Below are 21,618 nucleotides of genomic sequence, written 5' to 3'. Positions count from 1 at the left end.
ATATACACACACACACGCACTCATGTACACATATATAATACAGAATTGTGAGTGCCTGTTTTTACACTTTATCTTTTCCTTCAACAAGAAGTGTGACCTAGCTAGCTATTGTTGGCTGTAGATCTTGTCACATACCTCTTGATCATCATTAGATACGGGTCTTCAAATGTCTAATTTTTACATGCATGTTCTGATGCACATAATTACATGCCAAAAAGCAGCTTAATTATAGCATCAATACATTCATTACAATATTTACAAGTTCTGAAGTCTTTGTTTAATGAACTTATTGCTTTATTCACACAAAAACGCATCCAATTAAAGAATTAAAATTGCTTGGGAAATGTGTCTAGGATGACTTAATCCCTTTTATTAATGGAATTCCTTAACACACCCAACATAACCATGATAATTGATAAGAGTAACACAAGTTGAGTGTCCTCCGATATATATCGGTCCGTTTGGAAGTGTGTTATATTTTGACCTCCTACAGTGAAGTTAGGGTAGTTTCGAAAGTATGGTGAGAAGAGATGAGTTGTGGTGACAACAAATATTTAACGCGTCACTAAAAATGTCATGGCGCGATAAGGATAAATTTAGATATTTTTCATTGGTATCAATCAATTTTTGATGAACTTATTTATGTAAAATATAAATATGAAATAGTAAAATTAATGGCAAAATTGGGAAAAAAAATATCATGTTTTGACTCTAAAAATGCTGCTTCAAGAATGGAAGCAACCTTTTGCAGCTTAAACTTCAAACTCACCCTGTGGATAATACCATATCGCATTGTTCGGCAAAACATTTTTTTTATCAAAATGCAGTGCGTTCAAACAAAAAAAGATATTTTTGACAGGTGCAAACACACTGACAGACAAACGCAACCTAGATATGTATATACATAATACACACACTAAAAATAGCAGGCGCGTTTCACCTTCCTGATGCGAAGTAGGGTAGAGGGTGATAAGTTTTTTTTTTACATTCACTGGTGGATCGGTGTTGGAGGAGCAAGCACAAACAATGGTGGTGGTGTTGTACATGGTGTTACGGATGTATATATCGTTCACAAGTGCATATATATATATGCGTTGTCAAAGTGTGAGAAAGAGAGTGTGAAACGGACTATACAACGTTAACAAACTCCCCCACTGTTTCTTACTCTCTAATTTTGCCATTCTTTCTGTTACATTGCTTTCTCTCTTTCATTGTTTTTGGGTCTTCTAACAATAAATAATAACATACCAATAGTTACTGTTCTATTGCCCAATTTTGACTCAATTCACTCTATATTTATATAATCCAATCCCACTCTCCCCCCTTCACAACCCTTGCTTCCTCTCTCCCTCTCTCCTGTCTCTCTTAGAGGTGGTGGAGGAAATTAACCATGGAGGAAGTTCCAGCTCCAGCTCCAGAGGAGGTCGTTGTCGTCATGGAGCCATCGTCGTTGAAAGATGATCAGACCCACATCGTCAAAGGCAAGCGAACCAAGCGGCAAAGGGTCCAGTCTCCAAGCCCAATTGGGTTAACCAATTCCAATGAATATGAATGTCAAGATGGATTGATAGAAGAGGACGCGGACATGGACATGGCGAATTGCCTAATCCTTCTCGCGCAAGGCCAGTCGAGAATTTTGCCACACAAACAAGATGCTACTGATCATCATCATCATCAGATGGGAGGTGGTTACAAGTTTAACAGCAGGAAATTGATCGAAACGGCCTCGAATGGTGCAGGAAAGGCAGGGTATTACGTTTATGAATGCAAGACTTGTAACCGAACATTCCCATCATTTCAAGCATTGGGTGGTCACAGGGCTAGTCACAAGAAGCCTAATAACAAGTCCTCCTCCGCCATTGCAGACGAGAAAAGGCAGTTTTTCTCGTCCTCGGACGAAGAATTGGACGGGCATTATAAGAACATCTCTTCACTTTCTCTCCAATTTAGTCACAATACAAGAAATTTGAACAGCAACAAGATCATTAAGGTTCATGAGTGCTCTGTTTGTGGAGCAGAGTTCACATCAGGGCAGGCCTTAGGAGGTCACATGAGGCGTCACCGGTCGAGTATTACCGCTCCTGGAACCAGCAACACAGCCTTGACATTGACTCCAACAACAACAATAACAATGGAATTGGAATCTGAGCAAGTTAAGCAACCAAGAAAGGTACTTTCATTGGATTTGGATCTCAATCTTCCTCCTACCACCCCAGAAGATAATAAACAGAATACCGAATCCAAATTCGCCTTCGCTTCCAAGCAGCAGCAGCAACAACAGCAGCAGCAATCACCCAATATTGTCTTCTCCGCCCCGGCCTTGGTCGACTGTCATTACTAACAACGTTCTTGGCCTACAATTTGACCATTCTTGAGCTGGAACCAATGTTGATCACAAGATTCTTTTGTTTTATTTGTCATACATATTTGAACATTCTTTGTTTATTTTTTTTTATTCTTTGATTAATAGTCAAGACAAGGACTTGAATTCTTTGTTCTCGTGCTCACAAAGATGGCACTAATTGATTCATAAAAGGTGCATGATAGGGCACCAACTTATAACTTTTTCCATTTTCTTTTCTTCTTCTTCTCTATCATTGCTTTTGATCTTTTTCAGTGGAAGAGAATGTGTTACACACTTACATACCAAGAATCTGTTCTCTCTCTATCATGACAATAATAGAAAGAAAATGTGTAGAAATCAAAGCCAGAAAGTAACAGCAATTACAAAAATGAAATCCAACTCTTGTCCTATGTAAATTAGCACAATAGATTGTGGGAAAAAAAGGCTCCCACTTAGTTAATTTTTGTTGGTTTCTTTGGTTGGTCCATTCCATTTCAGTTACTGCTGGCCTACTCCATACACCACCTGATCAATATCTGGAGTTATACGTTACTCCATTACTATTATATCTCACATGTATATAAGTAACCCTACTGAGTGGTACACAAGTAAAGTGTGGTATATAATTAAAGTCTTAGCACCTCTCACACAAAGACGCATTTTCTGGACTTAAGAATCAATAGTGACAGCCCACAAAACAACAAATTTGTGCGTGTGACCGTCGCCCATAATTGATAATATCCTTGATGTGTTTGGATTTCTGATAGGATCATCGGGCCAGCCCCTCTCACGCGTAACCAAGGCCCAACCGACACCCAACACATGGGCCGGCTGTACCAAGGCCCCAGTGGGCTAAGCCCCCTGAAAACCTTGGATACTAGTGAGAGGAGAGCCCTCACTTATCTATTGCACTTCCCCACTCACCCTAACCGATGTGGGATACTTATCAAAGCCCACCCCTTCAAGACCAACGCCCACGTTGGTCAAGCACCCTGGCTGGCCCCTCCGAAGCCAGTCGGGCCGAAGCCACACTTCGAATGGGCAGGGGTTCGGCCTCTAGCCTACTGAGCCCCCATCGAATATCTGAACTCCGTGGGTCAAGCACCAAGGCTGGCCACTCCGCAGGTGCGGCCCCAAGTTGAGGGCCAGCAGCGTCCCCCCACATGGCAGGAACGAAGGCTCCGATACCTTTGATAGGATCATCGGGCCAGCCCCTCTCACGCGTAACCAAGGCCCAACCGACACCCAACACATGGGCCGGCTGTACCAAGGCCCCAGTGGGCTAAGCCCCCTGAAAACCTTGGATACTAGTGAGAGGAGAGCCCTCACTTATCTATTGCACTTCCCCACTCACCCTAACCGATGTGGGATACTTATCAATTTCTAATAGAGTTGAGTTGAGTTTTCTCTAAATTATAGCTTGGTTTGTTTAGTAAAGAGGAACTAACTCTATTTGTTTAACAGCGTGTGTTGGGGCAATTAACTTTTATTATCATAAATTTGGTGATAATATCCATTTTAAGGTTTGATTAAAGAAGACAAAATTCTTTGTGTGGCCGGTCTTCTTCCTTTGTATCAACGGTGTTCCTAAAGTCTCATAATTAGCTGTTTTTAGTTATGCTGAGAATTGGTGAGCCTGTCAATGGCCGTGCATCATTTGTGTCAAATCATTAGCTACACCTTGGGTTTGTCAATGGCGGTACGTTCAAGTTTGCTCAATACTTGTTACTTCTATTCGTGAGGACCTAATGATACAAGTTTAAATCCATATAAAATGTTCAAGCTTGTATGGTGTCTTTTCCAGTTACCGAACAAATATTGATCAAGGTAAGTATGCATTTCATAATACAAATTCATATATAGCATGAAATCCATATATAGCCTGAAGTCCATCTGTTATTTCATGTTCCTATAATCCTAGAATACAAATAAACCAAGCATAAAACCTAATGTCTATTTCAACATAAACAAAAAATAAATGGGATCATATGAACCAAAACTCAACATATTTACAAGGAAACTAAGATGTGACAGACAGCCCAAAATATGGAGAAAACAGCTATGGCTCCAAATAGAGCTGTAAAATAGGGTACAAACTTATGCTATTTGTTTTGTAGAGTTGTCAAGATCGCCTGCTCCACCCGGCTCCGGATTGCTCAGAATCCCAGAACTTCTGCTTTGTTTTTGGAGTATTGTGTCTCTCTCTCGCACAGCATCTGCATTACTAGATTTTGATTATGAGCAGCAATTGCCATTTCTAGGGTTTCGATGTTCTTGTTTCTGTTTCAAAGTTTGTCTCTTCGCTGCTACAACGGCAGACCCTTTTTCTAGCAAACTGGGTACCTCGAGTATCTGTACGCTAATCGAATCGTTAGGGCACGCACAAAGTAGCAAATGAAGCATAATATATCTAAAATCATTCAGCATTGGCAGGACAGCATTGCAAAAAACAAATATAGCCAGTCATTCATATGCATGCATTCGCTGTTTTGCAGTACATTCTCCGCCAACCACATTTTCTAAGAAGCTTGACCTACTGAGGTCCCCGATTGAATGCAGATCGTTGACTATGTTTTTATTTCAATAAGCAGCAGATTATATCATGAGACAACATTCCCTTCCATTTGTTTGAATGAATAGACAGTAATGTAGAAACGTTTTGTCTGAGACTGAAAACAGATTGCAAGACAAAGAAATCATTTGCAATGTCACATGGACTACTGAGACTGAAAACGGCACGAGTTTTTCTGCATATTACCTTAAGTGTGACATCTTTGAAGCACTGCTGTACATTTGTTCTTGTCTTAGCGCTGCATTCAAGGAATGACGAACACTTATACTGCTGTGCAAGAGATATCCCCTCTTCTCTTGTTACAGCTCTCTCACTGTCCTGAGATATATCAATATCATAAGAAGACAACAAGCGATATTTTTTTCCTAAACAACAATCAATGAGAAGGTTAATCTGTACATATATACAGGTACATATATTAGTCAAGAATCCATAACTATTGAAAGTTCAAAGTACAGGTGATTTAGGGGGGAAATCGTACTAATCAGAGACAACTTACCCTATCGATTTTATTTCCCACGAGAATTTTGATACAATCATGATTTGTGGAGTAAAGTTCTACTTCCTTTGCCCATAAATCTGACAAATTTGTAAAAGTTTCTCGCCTTGTCACGTCATAAACTAAAATGAAAATCAGATCACAAGATAGTTAGACAAAATTGAAAATACTAACATCATGAAACATGTCACCGATTAGCGGATATTCATACCAAGAATGATTCCATGTGCGCCTCTATAGTAAGAGTTCGTCATTGGTCCAAATCTTTCCTGCCCAGCTGCAATAGAAAGTATGTGTCAGCGTACCAACTAGAGTATAACAGTTTTTCAGGAGAAGAAAAATGTCTGTGTCACCAGTTCCAAATTATCAAAAAGGTTAATTCTGAAAGGACTTAAGTGTGTTTTAGAAACTAATTGATTCTTTTGAGCCCATTCTCATTGCTGAAAGTATTGTGACTATCTTGTGAGGGTTTGTCCAAAGAATTCTATGATTATATCAAAGATAATTGCTGAATATGAGGTATTTGAACCGAGTCATGAAGGTAGTATACTTTCGAAATTTGTTTGGAAACACAGACCAGAAACATTTCAGATTTATCAATCACCTGTGTCCCAAATTGTAAGCTTCAATCTTTTCCCTCCAAACGTGAATAGCTTGATCTTAAAATCCACACCTAAACAGGATTAAAACAACACAAGATTTTCAGTTTCAGTAATCGCAGAATGATGTTAACGTAAAGACAAGGAAAAAAATATAATGTCTTTTAAAATGGGGTTTGCAATAATTTTTCATTTGGATAAACTAATAAAAATTGCTTGCAGAAAATGGAGAAAGAATACAGCCTGAGAGCATGGAACACGCAATTTGGCAGCTGAATTTTAATCATACATTAATGCAAATGAAAAGCGATACTTACAAGTGGTGGAAAATACTCCAATAAAGGCATTAGGTAAGGGAAGAAGGACATCAAAATCAGATCAATAAACCTAAAACATATTGTGGAATAACGATATATGAAAAAAAGTAAACAACTCCCGTGCATGAGGCTATTGACATTCTGTGGATAGTTTTATTTCCCTTTGGATTAGTATGAGTTGAAGGCAGAGGGGGAGGCATCTTGACAGCAGGGGGTCAGATTTGATTACACTATCACAGGACATACGGAACAAACCAAACTAAGATCCTATATAATTCACACGTAAAATCTTTTATTAATTGCTGTAATGAAGAAAGCTAAGCCAACCAGCCACGTGTTTCATGATTTAGTGTCCGAATGGTATAATCTTTTGTCCTAGTCCATATTTGTGTTCTGGAATTTTTGACACTTTTTGTGATTATTTAAACAATACAGAAGTGTTGTTACTGAAAAAGGCCACAGAATTGTGAGCGATTTAAAGAAGAAAAGAATAACAACAAAAAAGGGTTATTAACTCATTAGCTTCATCGTAATTGTAGCACCAATCAGCTATCGAACCAACCCCTGCCGATTTAATTTAACCAAGACCAACCATTCAATTGCTGGGTTCATTACAGCTCTTGCCTAGATAAATAGGCCACACAGTCTACTGAGAAACAATGCAATCAGTACCATGCCTCCATCCTTTGTCCAAAAACCTAAAATGGTTTCAAAACATCTCTTTTAAGCTAAGAGAATTGCCGCCATCGCATCCTCACCGGCCTTAGAGACAACAGCATTGGAAGCCATACATTAGATTCTCACACATACTTTTTTTTTATAGTCCATGGCACCATCAATACAAGCATCTCTACCAGCCATCTCAATCCACCACCAGTCATATGCCTTCTATTCTCCGGTCAACCACCGCTCAGCTCTGTCAAACCTCTGCGACTAGGGGAAATCTTTCTTTTCATTGCATTTTATGAATTTATATTGTGAGGCCTATCTATATTGGCAAGAGAGAGCACGCAGCTACAATTCTCCAAATATTAGACAGTTGTTCCTGGTTACACTTAAATCTGTTACAGATGGGTCTATGACATGGAATCTTAAATGTCTTTTTTTTGGTAACTAAGAATGACATCATATAAGTTTGCCCTTTAGATATTCGATATGAGTCTATACTCAAGCAATCAAGCTCGCGCTCATATAAGTTTCCCACTCGACAATAGAGTAAGTTATACCAAAGCCCATCGCTGGCCACAAGGGTATTCCTCACAGTGAAACCTTAAATGTCAACATCCCTCAAACTCAAGAATCTAACTTGAGTTCTCAAACACCAAATTGATACCACTCCAAAATCACAGCTTTGTTCCACTCCAAAATCACGCCAACAATACATCAACCAGAGATGGCTCTTCCAGTTCTAGCCACCAAACTCACAAAAAATACTAGATTGAAAAATCAAAATTATATAAACAGCAATAACATTCTTAAATCAATCCAAGTATCTGTGATTATATATATACATCAAGTCGAGAACCCAAGTTGAATAGATCAACAATCAAAGAAGATTAAATACCCAAAAAAAGTAAGTATACCAATGGTGGGTGAGAGATCATGAACGGAGTTGGAGATGAAACCGAGGAGAATACTGCTCTTCCCAACACCAGAATCACCAATCAACAGTAGCTTGAAAGAGTAATCATAACCATTACTCACTCCCTTTGATGAAGAACCCATCAGCATTCACCAATCAACAGTATCTTGTTTTACCACTTATGAAGAAGACGACATAGCTTTAAATCACCCCCAAAAAAACCCAACCAAGAATTGAAAGAGAGAAAGATAGAGTCTTTGATAGAAGGAAATTGATGGAAACTTCCTCAAGACGAAGAAGACAGTGATGGGTTGGCGGTTAGTGTGATTTATTGTTGGGATTTTATTTTGTTTTGGGGTTTTTTTTTGTTTTTGGAGCTTGAGAAGAGTTTGCACATCTGACAAATGTCCTCCTTTCTCGGACCGGATGGCCGCCACGCGCCTCTGCAGGCGCTTGTGTTGTGTCGTGTAAAACATGCAGATTATACGCAACACATCACCATCTCAAATCCACAACTACTATATCTGGAAGAGTTAGACCAACTGTCTCCTCGTCTCTCGATCGAACACGACATCATATAAATTCATTCACTCAACATTCAATATGAATCTAAATTCGGTCACTCAAGTCATTCAATCCGCACGTACAAGATAAATTGACCAAAGCTCAATGCTTAAGATGATACAAAATTGTCGATATAACTTAATTGATCGATAACCAAATTAATTGATCGAATTTTTAAAAAAAATTACATATTTATTTAATATAATCAATCAATAATTGAATAATTGACGATAACTGATTAATAGGTCAATTAAATTCATATTAAAATAAAAAAAAAATCGACCATTTATTTTCTTACCCATATGTGTGGCCACAAAAATATTATTTTTTTTTTGTAGAAATCGAATTAAGAACTTGCTTAGTTCCTCGTCTATCAACTTATCCAAAGTCTACGTCCGTGGTTTCTTTGTTTTTCAATAAACAACATAAAATATTATCCATTATATGCCACGTCGCCATGCAAACTGTCTGGGTTCCTTACACGTGTCACCATGCATGTCAGCTTTAATATCCTGTTTTGGTCGGAACTACGTAGTACGTACGTACCCTCGTAGTTTACAAATACCATAAATTGATCAAGTGATGACTACTTTAATGGGCTCTCCTTTTCTCAAATCTTTTGCTGTGCCTCTAGTTTGGGCCCCGAGTCTTTAACAAGCCCACTAACCGGCTTTGAGCCTTTTGACACCAACACAAGTCAGTCTTTGGTACTGGTTAGTGGTTTCATTAATGAGAAATTTTATCTAAACACCATAAAACTACTTTTTCTACATCATTTTTGTAACATTATAAGTTTATATCAAAAATTAATAAGTTTACACACAAAATATCAATGAAAAGACCAATATACTCTTGTCTTGTATAATATTAGAAATAATATTATTAAGTTTATACACAAACCCACCTTACCCTCCTTAACGATTTTATAAATCTCGGGCAACAACTCCTACCGTTTAGGAAGTCTGACATGCAAAACCTAGCCACACAACCCCATCTGACCAAATCACCCAACTATATCCTTAAGCCGCACAACCCCAAGGCCCATGTAGGCAATTCCTCACCACATAAGCCTCTAGGAGCAATGCGATAGGAGTTGAAGAATCCTGTTTGTCCATCGTTGGCGGTGTAGGAATCAAGGTGTCAGCGGATTATGGTGAGCATCTCATTAACAGGATCACCTTCACACACTAGAAATGTGCCTTCAGTGCATAAGGCCGGTTTAAGCCTTTCACATATTGCATCCAACATCATCCTTTCATCTTTTTGATCAAACAATGGAACCATTTGCAATGGAGGTTTTCAATCATCGACCATCTTGTGAATAAATGGCAACCTTTCTTATTTTTTTATCTCGGGCAGCGTGAATTTTTTTTTTTTTTTGGAAATTTTTGGTGTAAACTTAGTAATCTCTAATTAAATATGTAAAAATTATTTATTTTGAAATTTTAATTTAAGGGTTAATATGTCATTGTATACAATGATATTTATGCTAAAAAAAATAAAAAATGATGTAAAGATAGTGTTTTTGTGATATGTAAATAAAATTTTCCTTCATTAACCGTAGGTGTTATGAGTATTTCACTCTAACATATGTCTTAAGGGCATATGTAAACTTTTTTCATGATAAAATGGATTAAAATGCCCCAATTCTTTCTCGAGAAGAGGTAAGAGATAACCCGACGAAGTGAAACATCTTAGTAACCAAAGGAAAATAAAGCAATGATTCTGTTAATAGCAACGAGCGAAATGGAAGAAGCCTAAAATGTGAATTGGATTAAAAAAAAACGACAACATTACTTGCCTTAGTGGTCAAGTATGTGATGGGTTGATATATATAAAGGTATCTTTCACTCTCTCATTTGTTTTTTTTTTTTGTTCTATATTATTTGAATCTTTATAGGATGCTTGGTTTATGTGGAACATCTTTTTCACTTTTTTTTTTCTTTTTTATTTCACTCAATTTCTTAGGGCCACATTTTATGTAATGCTCTATGATCTTTTGCCCTTTTCTTTTCACCCTTAACGTTATAAATATGATTAAATTTAAAACTTTCCATTGGACACATCCCACTTTCTTTCTTTTTTTCTTAATCTAGGTAATCACGATTGTTTTCAATTCTTTGTAAATGATCGGATGTTTAGATTGTCTCACTTTCCTCTAACATTTAAAAGTAAATCATTGAATTAATGATAATATACGGAGTCGAATTTGAGTATCCCAATTGAGATTATTTATTATTTGGATGGGGAAATTGTGTAATTGTACAAACTCTTAAATTCGTTAATCTAAGAGTGTATAAATAATCTGATAGAGTGATGTTATATAGACAATATTTATTGGAAGGATGTGGCACATGTTCCAAATCGTTCGATGAGAATTTCAGATTTTGAAAAATTATTAAGTTCTCGGATCGATTGTGCCAATATATAGTACAATCTAATAAATAAAAAAGTAAACCTCTATTAGTTATGATCCTATGCAATCCTATTTTTATTAAGTCATACCAATTGACAATAAATTTAATATTTTCTCTCTCCCACTTATCAAATAAAAACCCCCCATTTTTTTTTTAAAAAAATATAATAAAAAACCAATAGTGTTTCACAATTTATTTATTTTTTTACCATTTATAGGTAAAAATTAAGCACCAAATCCTACTCACATCATAGATATTGTCCATTGAGTTTATCGATTCTCGTAGATACATCGGACCGCATGACTTTGTTCTTTTTGGGTCTCTCATTTAATGATACTTAAACCCAAGAAAAAACATCTTAGTGTGGTAGGGACACGAACATGTATACATAAGATTCAAGTGAATTCATGGGTTCCACATATCCCACATAATGCATGTGAAATTTTGTGTGCATAACTCAACAACTAGCTGGGATAACAAACTAGCAGTTAGCTGGATCTGTATCATTATTGATGCATATATACCATACCAAACCGATTTGGTATTCTTGACAAACTCCAAACAAGATTTTGAATTGTAAAATTGATTTTTTTTCTAATTCTAATTTAACATTCCCATAACCTACATTAGGTAGATGTCAAAATTTTCAATTTTTTTTCTCAACAATGAGAAAATCACATACCAAGAGTTCATGTAAAACCCGGATGCTTGTAAAATCTATTTTCCTTATAGTCATATTAAGAAATATATCATATTTATTTATTTATTTATTATGAAAATAAATCTCCCATATTTTACGAAATATCAATAGGAAATTAATTTATCCATTACTAAAAAAATATTTAAAAAAATCCATTATTTTTATTAAGAAAATCCAATACACTTCAATTTCTTACCATAAATTATTGGATGTTATATATGGGTTTTGTCCATTTCTCAAGAAATGCAAGATTTTTATTCAAACATTGAATGGTAAATCCAGGAAAAAAGTGTAATTTATAGTAATTATCCATAAATGAAACAAATTGCTTGCAATTGAAGGCACTTACAGCCCCTTTGTTTCTTCAACGTCAATCAATCGAAGGCGGAGCCCCATCTCTTCCTTCTCTTCTTCCCCCTCAAAACAAACCCTAGCCCTTCATTTCCTATCCCGCTGGCGCTCATGGGTCGTGTAACGTCTACTGAGTTAACCCTCTCAACCCCATCGCCGCCAGGAGAGCATGAATTTGAGGCTTTAGCTGGGAAAGGACCGGCGGCGGTGGAACCATCTGGGACGGCGGCTAGAACGCCCAAAACGACGAGTTCGACGGCTTTGGCACCTGGGTTTCGATTCCATCCGACCGATGAAGAGCTTGTGAGCTACTATTTGAAGCGGAAAGTCACCAAGAAACCCGTTCGCTTCAACGCCATTGCGGAAGTTGATATCTACAAGAACGAGCCATGGGACCTTGCAGGTGTTCAGTTTTTTTGGGTTTTATTTTTTCTTTCTGCTTATTTTATGTTGAAAAGAAAGTCCTTTTCCTTGTCCCCCTTTCCTTGATTTTCTTAGAAAATTTGCTTCTTGTTCGCATATTTTTATTCCGATTTTTTTGTTTTAATTTTTTTTGTTCCAAATCCGGGGTTGCAATTTATTTTTGGGACAAGCGCACTTAAAAAAAAAAATCTTACTGGGTTCAGAATATGTGGGTCTGTTTTCCTGTTTCAAGTCAGAAGACATTTCCTATGTGATTTTTCTGCGAACTTTAGCTGGAGAAGGTAGACTAGGTTTTCAGATTCTTCTGTGGGGTGGGGTGGGATGTGGAATGTATTGTTGCTCTCTGCACTCTTGATGGGACTTCTATTTTTTTCTTCTGCTGTTATACTTATGATGTTTGTGGGTTTGGGGTGTCAGGAAAGTCAAGGTTTAAGACAAGGGACCAAGAATGGTACTTCTTCAGTGCATTGGACAAGAAGTATGGTAATGGGGCAAGAATGAATAGGGCCACTGGAAAAGGATATTGGAAGGCAACTGGCAAGGACCGCGAGGTTCGCCATGATTCTCAGGTCATTGCAATGAAGAAGACTCTTGTGTTCCATGCTGGCCGAGCCCCGGATGGAAAACGTACCAATTGGGTCATGCATGAGTATCGGCTTATCGATGAGGAATTGGAAAAGATTGGAGCATCTCAGGTGAACTTGTAATAAAGTTTTCATTGATGGTCTTGACAATGTTTATGTTCTCAGGTTGATTGCCCGAGAATCTTTAGGAAATGAAGTGAAGATAAGTTCTTATATGATACAATTTTTCTATTTGGTCTAGTACTGATTGCAAAACTCAACATATTTGTGGCTAAACCTTGCATGCTGTGTAAAATTTGGGAATGGAAGAGTCTTATTGCTCTCATTTGCGCTAATTACTTTGATGAAAATACGAGTCATAAGATGTTAGAATAATTGTTGTTTTAGGTATTAGGATGTTGACTGGTTTATTGGGGTCACCTGCTGGAATTTCATATCATTTCCTGAATTATTCTCATCGAAACTTCGTACTTCATTTTGTTAACTGGAATCTTATGGATGTTTATTTTCTCTCCCCTGTGTATAAAGATGGAAGGATATGTATTGTGTCGAGTGTTTCACAAGAGTAATATAGGGCCACCCAATGGGAATAGATATGCACCTTTTGTGGAAGAGGAATGGGATGATGGCCAACAAGCTTTGGTCCCAGGGTTAGATGCTGCAGTCGATGGGGTGGCTGGTGATGATGCTTATGTTGACAGAAATGAATTTCCGCAGGTATGTACTTTGCATCTTACATTTTTAGCTTGTTATTCAACTTTATCATGGGTGCTGAGTTTTCTTGTCGAGTCCGTACTCCATATAATTTGTTCACTTAGGTATGAAGTGTTCTAAGATTATGAGAGAGCACAAATGATAACACGGATGGTAACGAGCAATCTTGTACTTGATTGACATGTAGGAATAAATCAACAACCTCATGGTAGAATAGAATTGTTGTTAGCTTCTGTCCAAAATTTTGACATCTTTGTTTTATATTTTTTCTTCAGTTGATGTTTATTGTTTGAACTAATATTCCATCGCAGTGAATAAGAGAACAGGATGACTTAAGAGCACACTTAGGAGCACTTGTTATATGTTTATTGCGTTTCTGAAAAACGTAGCCAGCAACTGCCCAATGAAATCGCAGTGAATATGAGAACAAGAGATCTTAGGAACACAGTATCTGGCGATAAATGTATTCGTAAGAGTGTAACAATAGTGTCAGCACTCTCTTAAACAAGAGTAATGAGCAAACATATGCATTTTGGTAAATTGAGGTAGTATATTAATAAAGAAAACCAGCAAAGGATTCCTTGGACAAATAAATCTTTCCCAGGTAGGCAGGACAAATTACTTTGGTGGCATAAATGGAGGCTTGCTTTCTTGAGTTTGTGAGATTGGTAATGTTGACGCTGTCACCTACACTTATTCTACTTTTGTCTTGGTGTTCCTCTGTACTTATTAGTACTTACCAGCACGGTAGATTTTATGGGTCTAAAAACACGATTTCTACGTTCTTTTTGATAATGTATTTAATGTGTATGTATGGTGAAAACGTGATTTTTTAATATCTTATCAGTTTTGAGGTTTAACCTTTTGGGGCGCATCTAATCATTTAAACATCCTCCAACAAAGGTCTTTTCATTAATTCACAGTTCGTAGTATACATCTCAATACAAAAATCTTGGGTGGTTGGGGCGGTGGTCCAACAATGGTCTTCCGATCCAACCATGTTTGCTTGTGGGTATGGCTACAATCTCTTTGCTTGGGTTCAACTGTTGTGCTATTCACTGATCTGAGATCTGACTTCGAGTTTTCTCTGTTTTTTATTTTCTTTTTCTTTTGCCAACTGCCAGAGTTGCTCCTGATGGTTTGAAACCCGATATGGGGACCTAGATCTAGGTCAGATGGGTTGTGCTCTTCAGAGCTGCATTCCAGTATCCCTGTGTTGAGTTAGATTTTAGATCTAGATTGTTATTTTGGGGTATCTTTGAATGTCTGTTTACTCAGTATACGATAGTCTAAGCCCGTGGGGCTGTACTAACTGCTGTTAATTCTCATTAAGTCCAATATGATGCAGGCTAGATCATAGTTTTTCAAGTAAAGAAATTAATCTTGATATGATTTTATATGTTGGCATGAATATTTATATCCTTTTATCGGATTCCACTGAGAAGGAGATAAATTCTACAATTAACACACACTTTGAACTCCATTATTTTCTTGAAATATTTTTTATCGTTCAACTGTAGTAGGGGTTTTCTCTCCCAAGTTAAAGCCACCTAGATCTATGGCATATTAATTTTTAATGTTAACTAAAGACCGTAATATGAGCAAGCCTATGGCAAAGTTGTTTCATCTTACCTATGCAGCCTCTTCGTAATTCTGGGATGAGGTCTTATTACATGTGCCTTTCCAAAACGTGCCTATGGTGGCAGAACCTAGTACTTTGTGTTGATATATATGTGTATATAATTATATATATTTATATATTGAGAGAGAGAGAGAGAGTGATAGGATTGTCCCACATCGAAAAATGTGGGAGCTAAGGTGTTGTTTATAGGGGGAGGTATGGGCCTCCCTTAGTACCCAAGGTTTTCTAGTATGGGCTGGGAGGCCTTGGGTACAGCCGGCCCATGTGGGTGGGTGTCGGTTGGGCCTTGGGTGCTGAGTGTGTATGGGCACGACCCTATCAGAGAGAGAGAGAGAGAGACATCACTATTGTTAATTTCATTGAGGTAAACACTGATTCTGGTGCATTGCTTACATGATGCCATGCAAGTAAAAATGTTGCTGACACTAACCATTTGTGGAAACTTAGTTCTTAAAGACGGATGACCACATCTTATTATTTTGTGGTAATTCATATGTTTTCTTTTGTATTTAGATTCATCTTCACTTTGCCATCTTGTGGTTGGCAATCTGTCTAGTAAATCCTATTGTTTCAAATTTTTTGTTTCATTAAAGTTGACAAGAATTGCTCGTAACTTCATGCAGAACATATTGATGCAGGGCATTCTATTTCCCTGTTCAATCATTTTTGTAGGCATTATATTATGAGGAGCAGGACATTTTACTTTTTCTTGGCTATATTCCTAGTGTTTTGAGGACTTCTTAATCTTGTGAAGAAATTCCTATGTTTTAGGGATGCCAATCTGATCTCTCTTTTCTTGTTTAATCTTTGCAATAGATGCCTTCTTTAATCTTTTCAAAGAATTTCCTTGTTTTGGAAATGCAAAAACTGATCATTATTTTCACATGCACTTTTTTTGAAAATTCACATGGGATGAGATATAATACCAGAGAGGTAATAGCAACATTTGTAAACCATAAGGTTCAAAGATAGATATGGGCCTTGATCAAGGTGAACAGATGTTTGGTTCTTTTTTATGGGTAGATTGTACAAATGTGTTCTTGTGTGGTTTAACTTTTGACATGGGGGCTCAAACTGTGGTGGTATTGGTGTAGGTTATCAAATATGCTGTTAGGTAGGATTGCTTTAGATTCTTCTTTCAAGCACCATGTTTTGTCGATACTTGCCACTACTGGGTAAAATTCATTGTGTTGAGAACCTGTTTGTTTGAGAATATTATGGGGGGGTGGCCTTTGCGTCAAAGGTTCTTGTTCATTGATTGGTAGTGCGCTTTTGAAGTTTCCTACTTTTTCTATGCTATGCGTTTGTCTGTCTAATTCTTATATGAGAATGAAATAGATTGCCTCAATTCTCATGATTATTTTTCATCATTATGGAATGAACATCTTTTCATTCTTGTATTTTCCATCATCACTTTCTTCATCGCTGCTACCCAAGATATGAGGAAATTCGACACATTTTTGTTCTATATTTATGTGTTTGATTTTGTTCTTTTGGTTTTTAGATACGAAGTCTTTGTCCACAGGAAGATCGGATATAATATTTTCATCTTTGCCGAACATGATTTGACTGAGACATAGATATTTACGTATTTGAGAATAACCATCGCGTAGTAGTATAGTTGCCTTTTTGCAACATTCGCATCACAGGGTTAAAGCCATGTAAAGCAGTAGTGAACAGCTCTGTGGGTTTGACTATTTTATTTTATGAGCTCAGTTAATGTGATTTGTTTGATTTATGAAGTTCAGATTTCTACTTCCAAGCATTGATATATGAATTTTTTTTTATTCAATTCTTTTCAGGATAGTAATGCCATGGATAAGGACTCTCTTGGTCACAATGAACTTCAGAGAGCCTCCCAAGATATTTTACCCCAGTGCAAGCGTGAAAGATTGGAGGATTATCCCCCAGTTTGTATGCTTAACACAGAAGCCCCGATCCCCCTCCTCCAGTATAAGAGGAGAAGGCATAATGATTCAGATCCGAACCACTCAAATGGTTCAGATAGTTCAACAAGGACAACTCAAGATGGTTCCTCCTCTACAAGCTCGATGATGACGACAAGTTCTCCAAATGCTGCAACAACAACAGCGATATCTGCATTGCTGGAATTCTCACTTATGGGGTCTATGGAACGCAAAGAAGGTCCTCGTTTTCACGCTCCCTCCTTTGATATCAATCTTGACACATCGGTTCCTCCAAGCTGTGTGAAGTTAATCAACGATTTGCATAATGAGATTCACAAGATATCTGTTGAGAGGGAGTCTTTGAAGCTTGAAATGTTGAGCGCTCAAGCGATGATTAACATTCTTCAAACCCGAATTGATTTTCTAAGCAAGGAAAACGAGGATCTGAAGCGGAGGAAGACTCAGGACAATTAGAATGATGCCCCATTTTAATAACGACTCCTGTTTCTCTTTATTTCCTAGTGTTGAGACTAATCACCTACCGATGGGACTTTGTCTGTAAAATAAGGGTGGTGAAATTTTCTGTTGTAGAAGCACAGGATTGTCGGATTTTGTTTATCTGTGATGGATGTTTAAGCTGAGACTCAAACCTTTATGCATTCCCTACAAGTGTAGGGATGTATTTGGTTGTTTATGAATCATTCCAGCAGCTTGGAACAGGTAAAAAATTCCGGAGGCGACGAGCGCTCCGTTGGCTGGATCGATTTTGCAGGGATATGGAGAACAGACAGCTGACAATGGTGGCTGTGGAAATCAAGGTTAAGGTTGGTGATCTATACTGTGCTGGGAATTTCACAAAACAAAAGATGACTAGCGCTGTTTTGTTGGGCTTAATTGGGCCGGGCCTATCTTGATGGCTAATGTGATGGGCTGGATCAAATTGGACCATTTGATTTTTATGATCTTATTTTCTTATTCTCGGCTAGTCGGCTTAATCAGCATGGGCATTTTCTAGAAATTTTGTTAGATGAGGATTTAAATGTTCAAATGGACGCACACGATTTCATATGGATTATGTGGGAATTCACGATTTTACATAGATCATGTGCATCCCTCTTAACATTTTGGATAGCGGGGACAAAAAAATATTTACATTCTTAATATTTTCGATTGTACTATGATAAGTCATTAGTCATCACATGCGGAAACAAATTAATAAAATCTCATGTATTTAATTTTTCGAAAAAACATGTGGATCATGGGCCGGGGCCCATGAATACCAGAAAGGACTGAGTGTAAAGACTACTAGTCTACTAGACACGGTTACAGGCCCATGAACAAAATGTCAAAATCACGTAACATTGGTTCATTTCTGAACGACACCGTTTTGGTCTTCATAAACAGGGGCCCCAGCGGAATGGCTTATTGTGTGGTACCCTAAACCCTTTCTCTCCAGTCCCGATAGCCACTCAGCTCTCATGGAGGCTCTCTCTCTCACTCTCAGCTACTAAGAAAATCTGAGAATCACAGCCGCGTGCGTCCTTGCTTCTCTGTCATCTTTGGACTCGTTCTAATAGTCCATCGGAGATCTTTGACAAACCAGGTATTTAAGGGTTCGATTAAGAACTTAATCGACAGATAGGGAGAAGAACTTTCAGGCACCGGAGAGTTCAGATTAGAGGCTTCACATAGGTTTTGATTGGGGGGTTCGATTCTTCGAGTGATGGGTAGCATGCATATTTGTTCCATTTTGCGGTGATTGAGTTTTCTCTGTCCAATAATGAATGGAACTGGTTTTTTTTTTCTTCCCTCCATGATATTGATTTCTCATATCAACGATCCAGCTCGGTTTTGCTAACCATCTCCATGATTTCTCACTTTCTGCAGCTCTTATTGCTCTTGACTACCTTTGCTTGGTTAATTCCCTTCTATCATGGCAACAAGTGAGTGTCTATGTGCCGCACTTTTACTGTTTCTGTTTGCTAGTCTGATATTTGAAAATGTCATCTCCGATTGTGTGCTTCATGACATGTTATTAATGCAGGACTTCAGTTTGAGAATTCATGTGAAGTTGGGGTGTTCTCCAAGCTGACCAATGCATACTGTCTGGTTGCCATAGGTGGATCAGAAAACTTCTATAGGTATTTATATTTTGGCAGTCTGATTTATATATGGTTTCTAATTTTTTTTTTTATCTCTTCAGTTGTATAAGTACTTATTTTCTAATATGATTATAATGTATATGTTTCTCGCAGCACCTTTGAGACGGAGTTAGCAGACGTCATTCCTGTAGTCAAGACCTCAATTGGGGGCACTAGGATAATTGGGAGGCTATGCGCAGGTGAGGATCATGAAGTCCTTTCAATTTTTTCCTGAGACGTTGATGCCTCTGGCTATCCCCCGTATAAGTTCTTTGATATTTTTTTCAGGGAATAAAAATGGGCTTCTTGTTCCACACACAACTACCGACCAAGGTGACTACTTAAGCTGTGATCTGTTGTTGCAATGTTTTGCTAGATAAAGTCAATTAGCTGGGTTCAATTATTAGAACTAAAACTGTTTTAAGCTTCTATTTCTAATCAAAAGGAAAATAAATTATTTGAGTATATGTGTTATGTTTTTGAGGAACTGCTTAGTAATGTGACTTAGTTGGGAGACTTATTTGCAGGCGCAATGTGTCTGGGGCTTGCTTGACTTATTTGTGCCCGCAATTTCTCTGTTGATAAGGAAAAAAAAACTATTTGCACATATGATTTATACTGTGTTTGTACTAGCTTGGACTTTGTTAAGCTAGAGAGAGAGAGAGAGAGAGACCTCTAATGCAATTTTTCAGGTGCTTACACCCTCTACAGTGCGTTGCATTGTGCAGCTAAATCTGATTTGACATGGCTAATGTACAAGCTTTTATCGATTAATTATGTCATCTTCCGTATTTTGTATTCAAGTTCCCATGTACATGTGGAGCTTACATTCTTATTATGTTTCTGTCTGTGGCTGAAGAACTTCAACACCTGAGGAATAGTCTACCTGATCAAGTTGTTGTCCAAAGGATAGAGGAGAAACTATCTGCTCTGGGTAATTGCATAGCTTGCAATGACCATGTTGCTCTTACACACACCGACCTGGACAGGGTAAAGTTCCATGTTCTGTTAAACCTTACTTTTGACAATTTATATATGTGTCCAACGTATACGCATGTGTGTGTATATGTGCGTCCAATGTATGTAGATGGTTGAAAGTTGAAACCTGTTGAGATCTTTATGGCCCTCACGGTTCATTTTTTTGGGGGAACTGCTTTGCTGGATTTCCTGATGTGGGCTTCAGAGGGAGTAAAACATGACCCTTAAGACATGGCATGGATATGGTGAAGCTTTACTCTTAGATGGTTTGGTATTTAACATTTTGAAGCTCCAATCCTGCTGGCATTCCCTGCCTCGTGAGAGCTTTTCTTATATAGCATCAATGATGCTTCCTATGCTCATTTTTTGTTGCGGCCTCTTCTTCCTCGCTTTCCCTCCATTTCTTTCTGGTTATCTATTTTCTGATCCGTTCATCATGTTCACAGAAGATCTAATCACATACACAAAATCGCAAATTATGTTACTTTCCCATGACTTATTAGAGCTTTGGTCATGATAGTAACAGCAGAAATTTTGTGTTACTTATCAGGAAACCGAGGAGGTTGTTGCGGATGTACTTGGTGTAGAAGTTTTCAGGCAGACAATTGCTGGTAACATTCTTGTGGGCAGCTACTGTACCTTCTCTAACAGAGGTGGCTTGGTATGGAATTCTACCCTCTTTTGCGACTGACACATCGCATAGGACTTGAATACTTGATCATAATAGTTGTTTCTCTTCCTTGTCCTGATTTCCCTGAATCCTTGTATTGGAGCAGGTCCATCCCCATACTTCCATTGAAGATCTGGACGAACTTTCCACACTTCTTCAGGTCCCATTGGTTGCTGGAACTGTTAACCGTGGAAGTGAAGTGATAGCCGCTGGAATGACAGTAAATGACTGGACAGCCTTCTGTGGGTCAGACACTACAGCTACCGAACTGTCTGTCATTGAGAGCGTGTTCAAGTTGAGGGAAGCACAACCTAGTTCCATTGTTGATGAAATGAGGAAATCATTAGTCGACACTTATGTTTGAAGTACGATTAGCAAGTTATACTCTGCTAGTGAAACTTGTGTGCTTTTCTAAGTATAGACATGCAGTGTTTCTAATTCTGTAATTCTATCAACAACTCAACAAGATGGTTTGTTCCATTTTCAAGCAAAGTATTGGAATATCCATATGATCAGAGTATTTTTTGTTCAGAGTTTTGGGTATAATCTGTTGATAAAGGCAATGGCGCCTCTCTTCATTTTTCACCAATGTCGGTTTTTTGACATAATTTAAC

General features: G+C 37.8%; 4 protein-coding genes across 6 annotated transcripts; 3 read left to right on the top strand and 1 right to left on the bottom strand.

Annotated features, from left to right (window-relative positions):
• Positions 1-1,355: 1,355 nt before the first annotated feature.
• On the top strand, positions 1,356-2,502 carry LOC119981495 (zinc finger protein ZAT5). Its single transcript, XM_038824641.1, has one exon. It carries the CDS (start codon positions 1,391-1,393, stop codon positions 2,339-2,341), a length of 951 nt encoding a protein of 316 aa, XP_038680569.1. The 5' UTR covers positions 1,356-1,390; the 3' UTR covers positions 2,342-2,502.
• Positions 2,503-4,220: 1,718 nt separating this feature from the next.
• On the bottom strand, positions 4,221-8,315 carry LOC119981292 (ras-related protein RABC2a-like). Its single transcript, XM_038824352.1, has 6 exons — positions 7,915-8,315; positions 6,020-6,088; positions 5,627-5,692; positions 5,416-5,537; positions 5,103-5,234; positions 4,221-4,696 (listed from the first exon to the last, which is right to left on the bottom strand). Exons 1-6 carry the CDS (start codon positions 8,060-8,062, stop codon positions 4,580-4,582), a joined length of 654 nt encoding a protein of 217 aa, XP_038680280.1. The 5' UTR covers positions 8,063-8,315; the 3' UTR covers positions 4,221-4,579.
• Positions 8,316-11,874: 3,559 nt separating this feature from the next.
• On the top strand, positions 11,875-17,975 carry LOC119981341 (NAC domain containing protein 50-like). Its single transcript, XM_038824433.1, has 4 exons — positions 11,875-12,348; positions 12,786-13,063; positions 13,481-13,669; positions 17,111-17,975. The coding sequence occupies exons 1-4, from the start codon at positions 12,057-12,059 to the stop codon at positions 17,687-17,689; spliced, it is 1,338 nt and encodes a 445-aa protein (XP_038680361.1). The 5' UTR covers positions 11,875-12,056; the 3' UTR covers positions 17,690-17,975.
• A 665-nt stretch (positions 17,976-18,640) lies between these two features.
• On the top strand, positions 18,641-21,537 carry LOC119980415 (eukaryotic translation initiation factor 6-2). 3 transcript variants are annotated; one of them, XM_038823101.1, is made up of 8 exons: positions 18,641-18,818; positions 19,103-19,158; positions 19,260-19,356; positions 19,471-19,556; positions 19,645-19,689; positions 20,216-20,346; positions 20,885-20,995; positions 21,111-21,537. In XM_038823101.1, the coding sequence occupies exons 2-8, from the start codon at positions 19,149-19,151 to the stop codon at positions 21,366-21,368; spliced, it is 738 nt and encodes a 245-aa protein (XP_038679029.1). In that variant the 5' UTR covers positions 18,641-18,818; positions 19,103-19,148; the 3' UTR covers positions 21,369-21,537. The 3 variants fall into 3 exon arrangements, with proteins under 3 accessions (XP_038679029.1, XP_038679030.1, XP_038679031.1); XM_038823102.1 differs by having other exon boundaries at positions 19,094-19,158; XM_038823103.1 differs by lacking the exon at positions 18,641-18,818 and adding an exon at positions 18,844-18,970.
• The last annotated feature ends 81 nt before the right edge of the window (positions 21,538-21,618 follow it).

This window comes from Tripterygium wilfordii, chromosome 16 (genome assembly GCF_013401445.1).
Source record: "Tripterygium wilfordii isolate XIE 37 chromosome 16, ASM1340144v1, whole genome shotgun sequence".
In the NCBI taxonomy this organism is placed as follows: Eukaryota; Viridiplantae; Streptophyta; class Magnoliopsida; order Celastrales; family Celastraceae; genus Tripterygium; species Tripterygium wilfordii.
The sequence above is the reverse complement of the archived record's forward strand: the minus strand, read 5'-3'. Positions and strand labels throughout refer to the sequence as shown.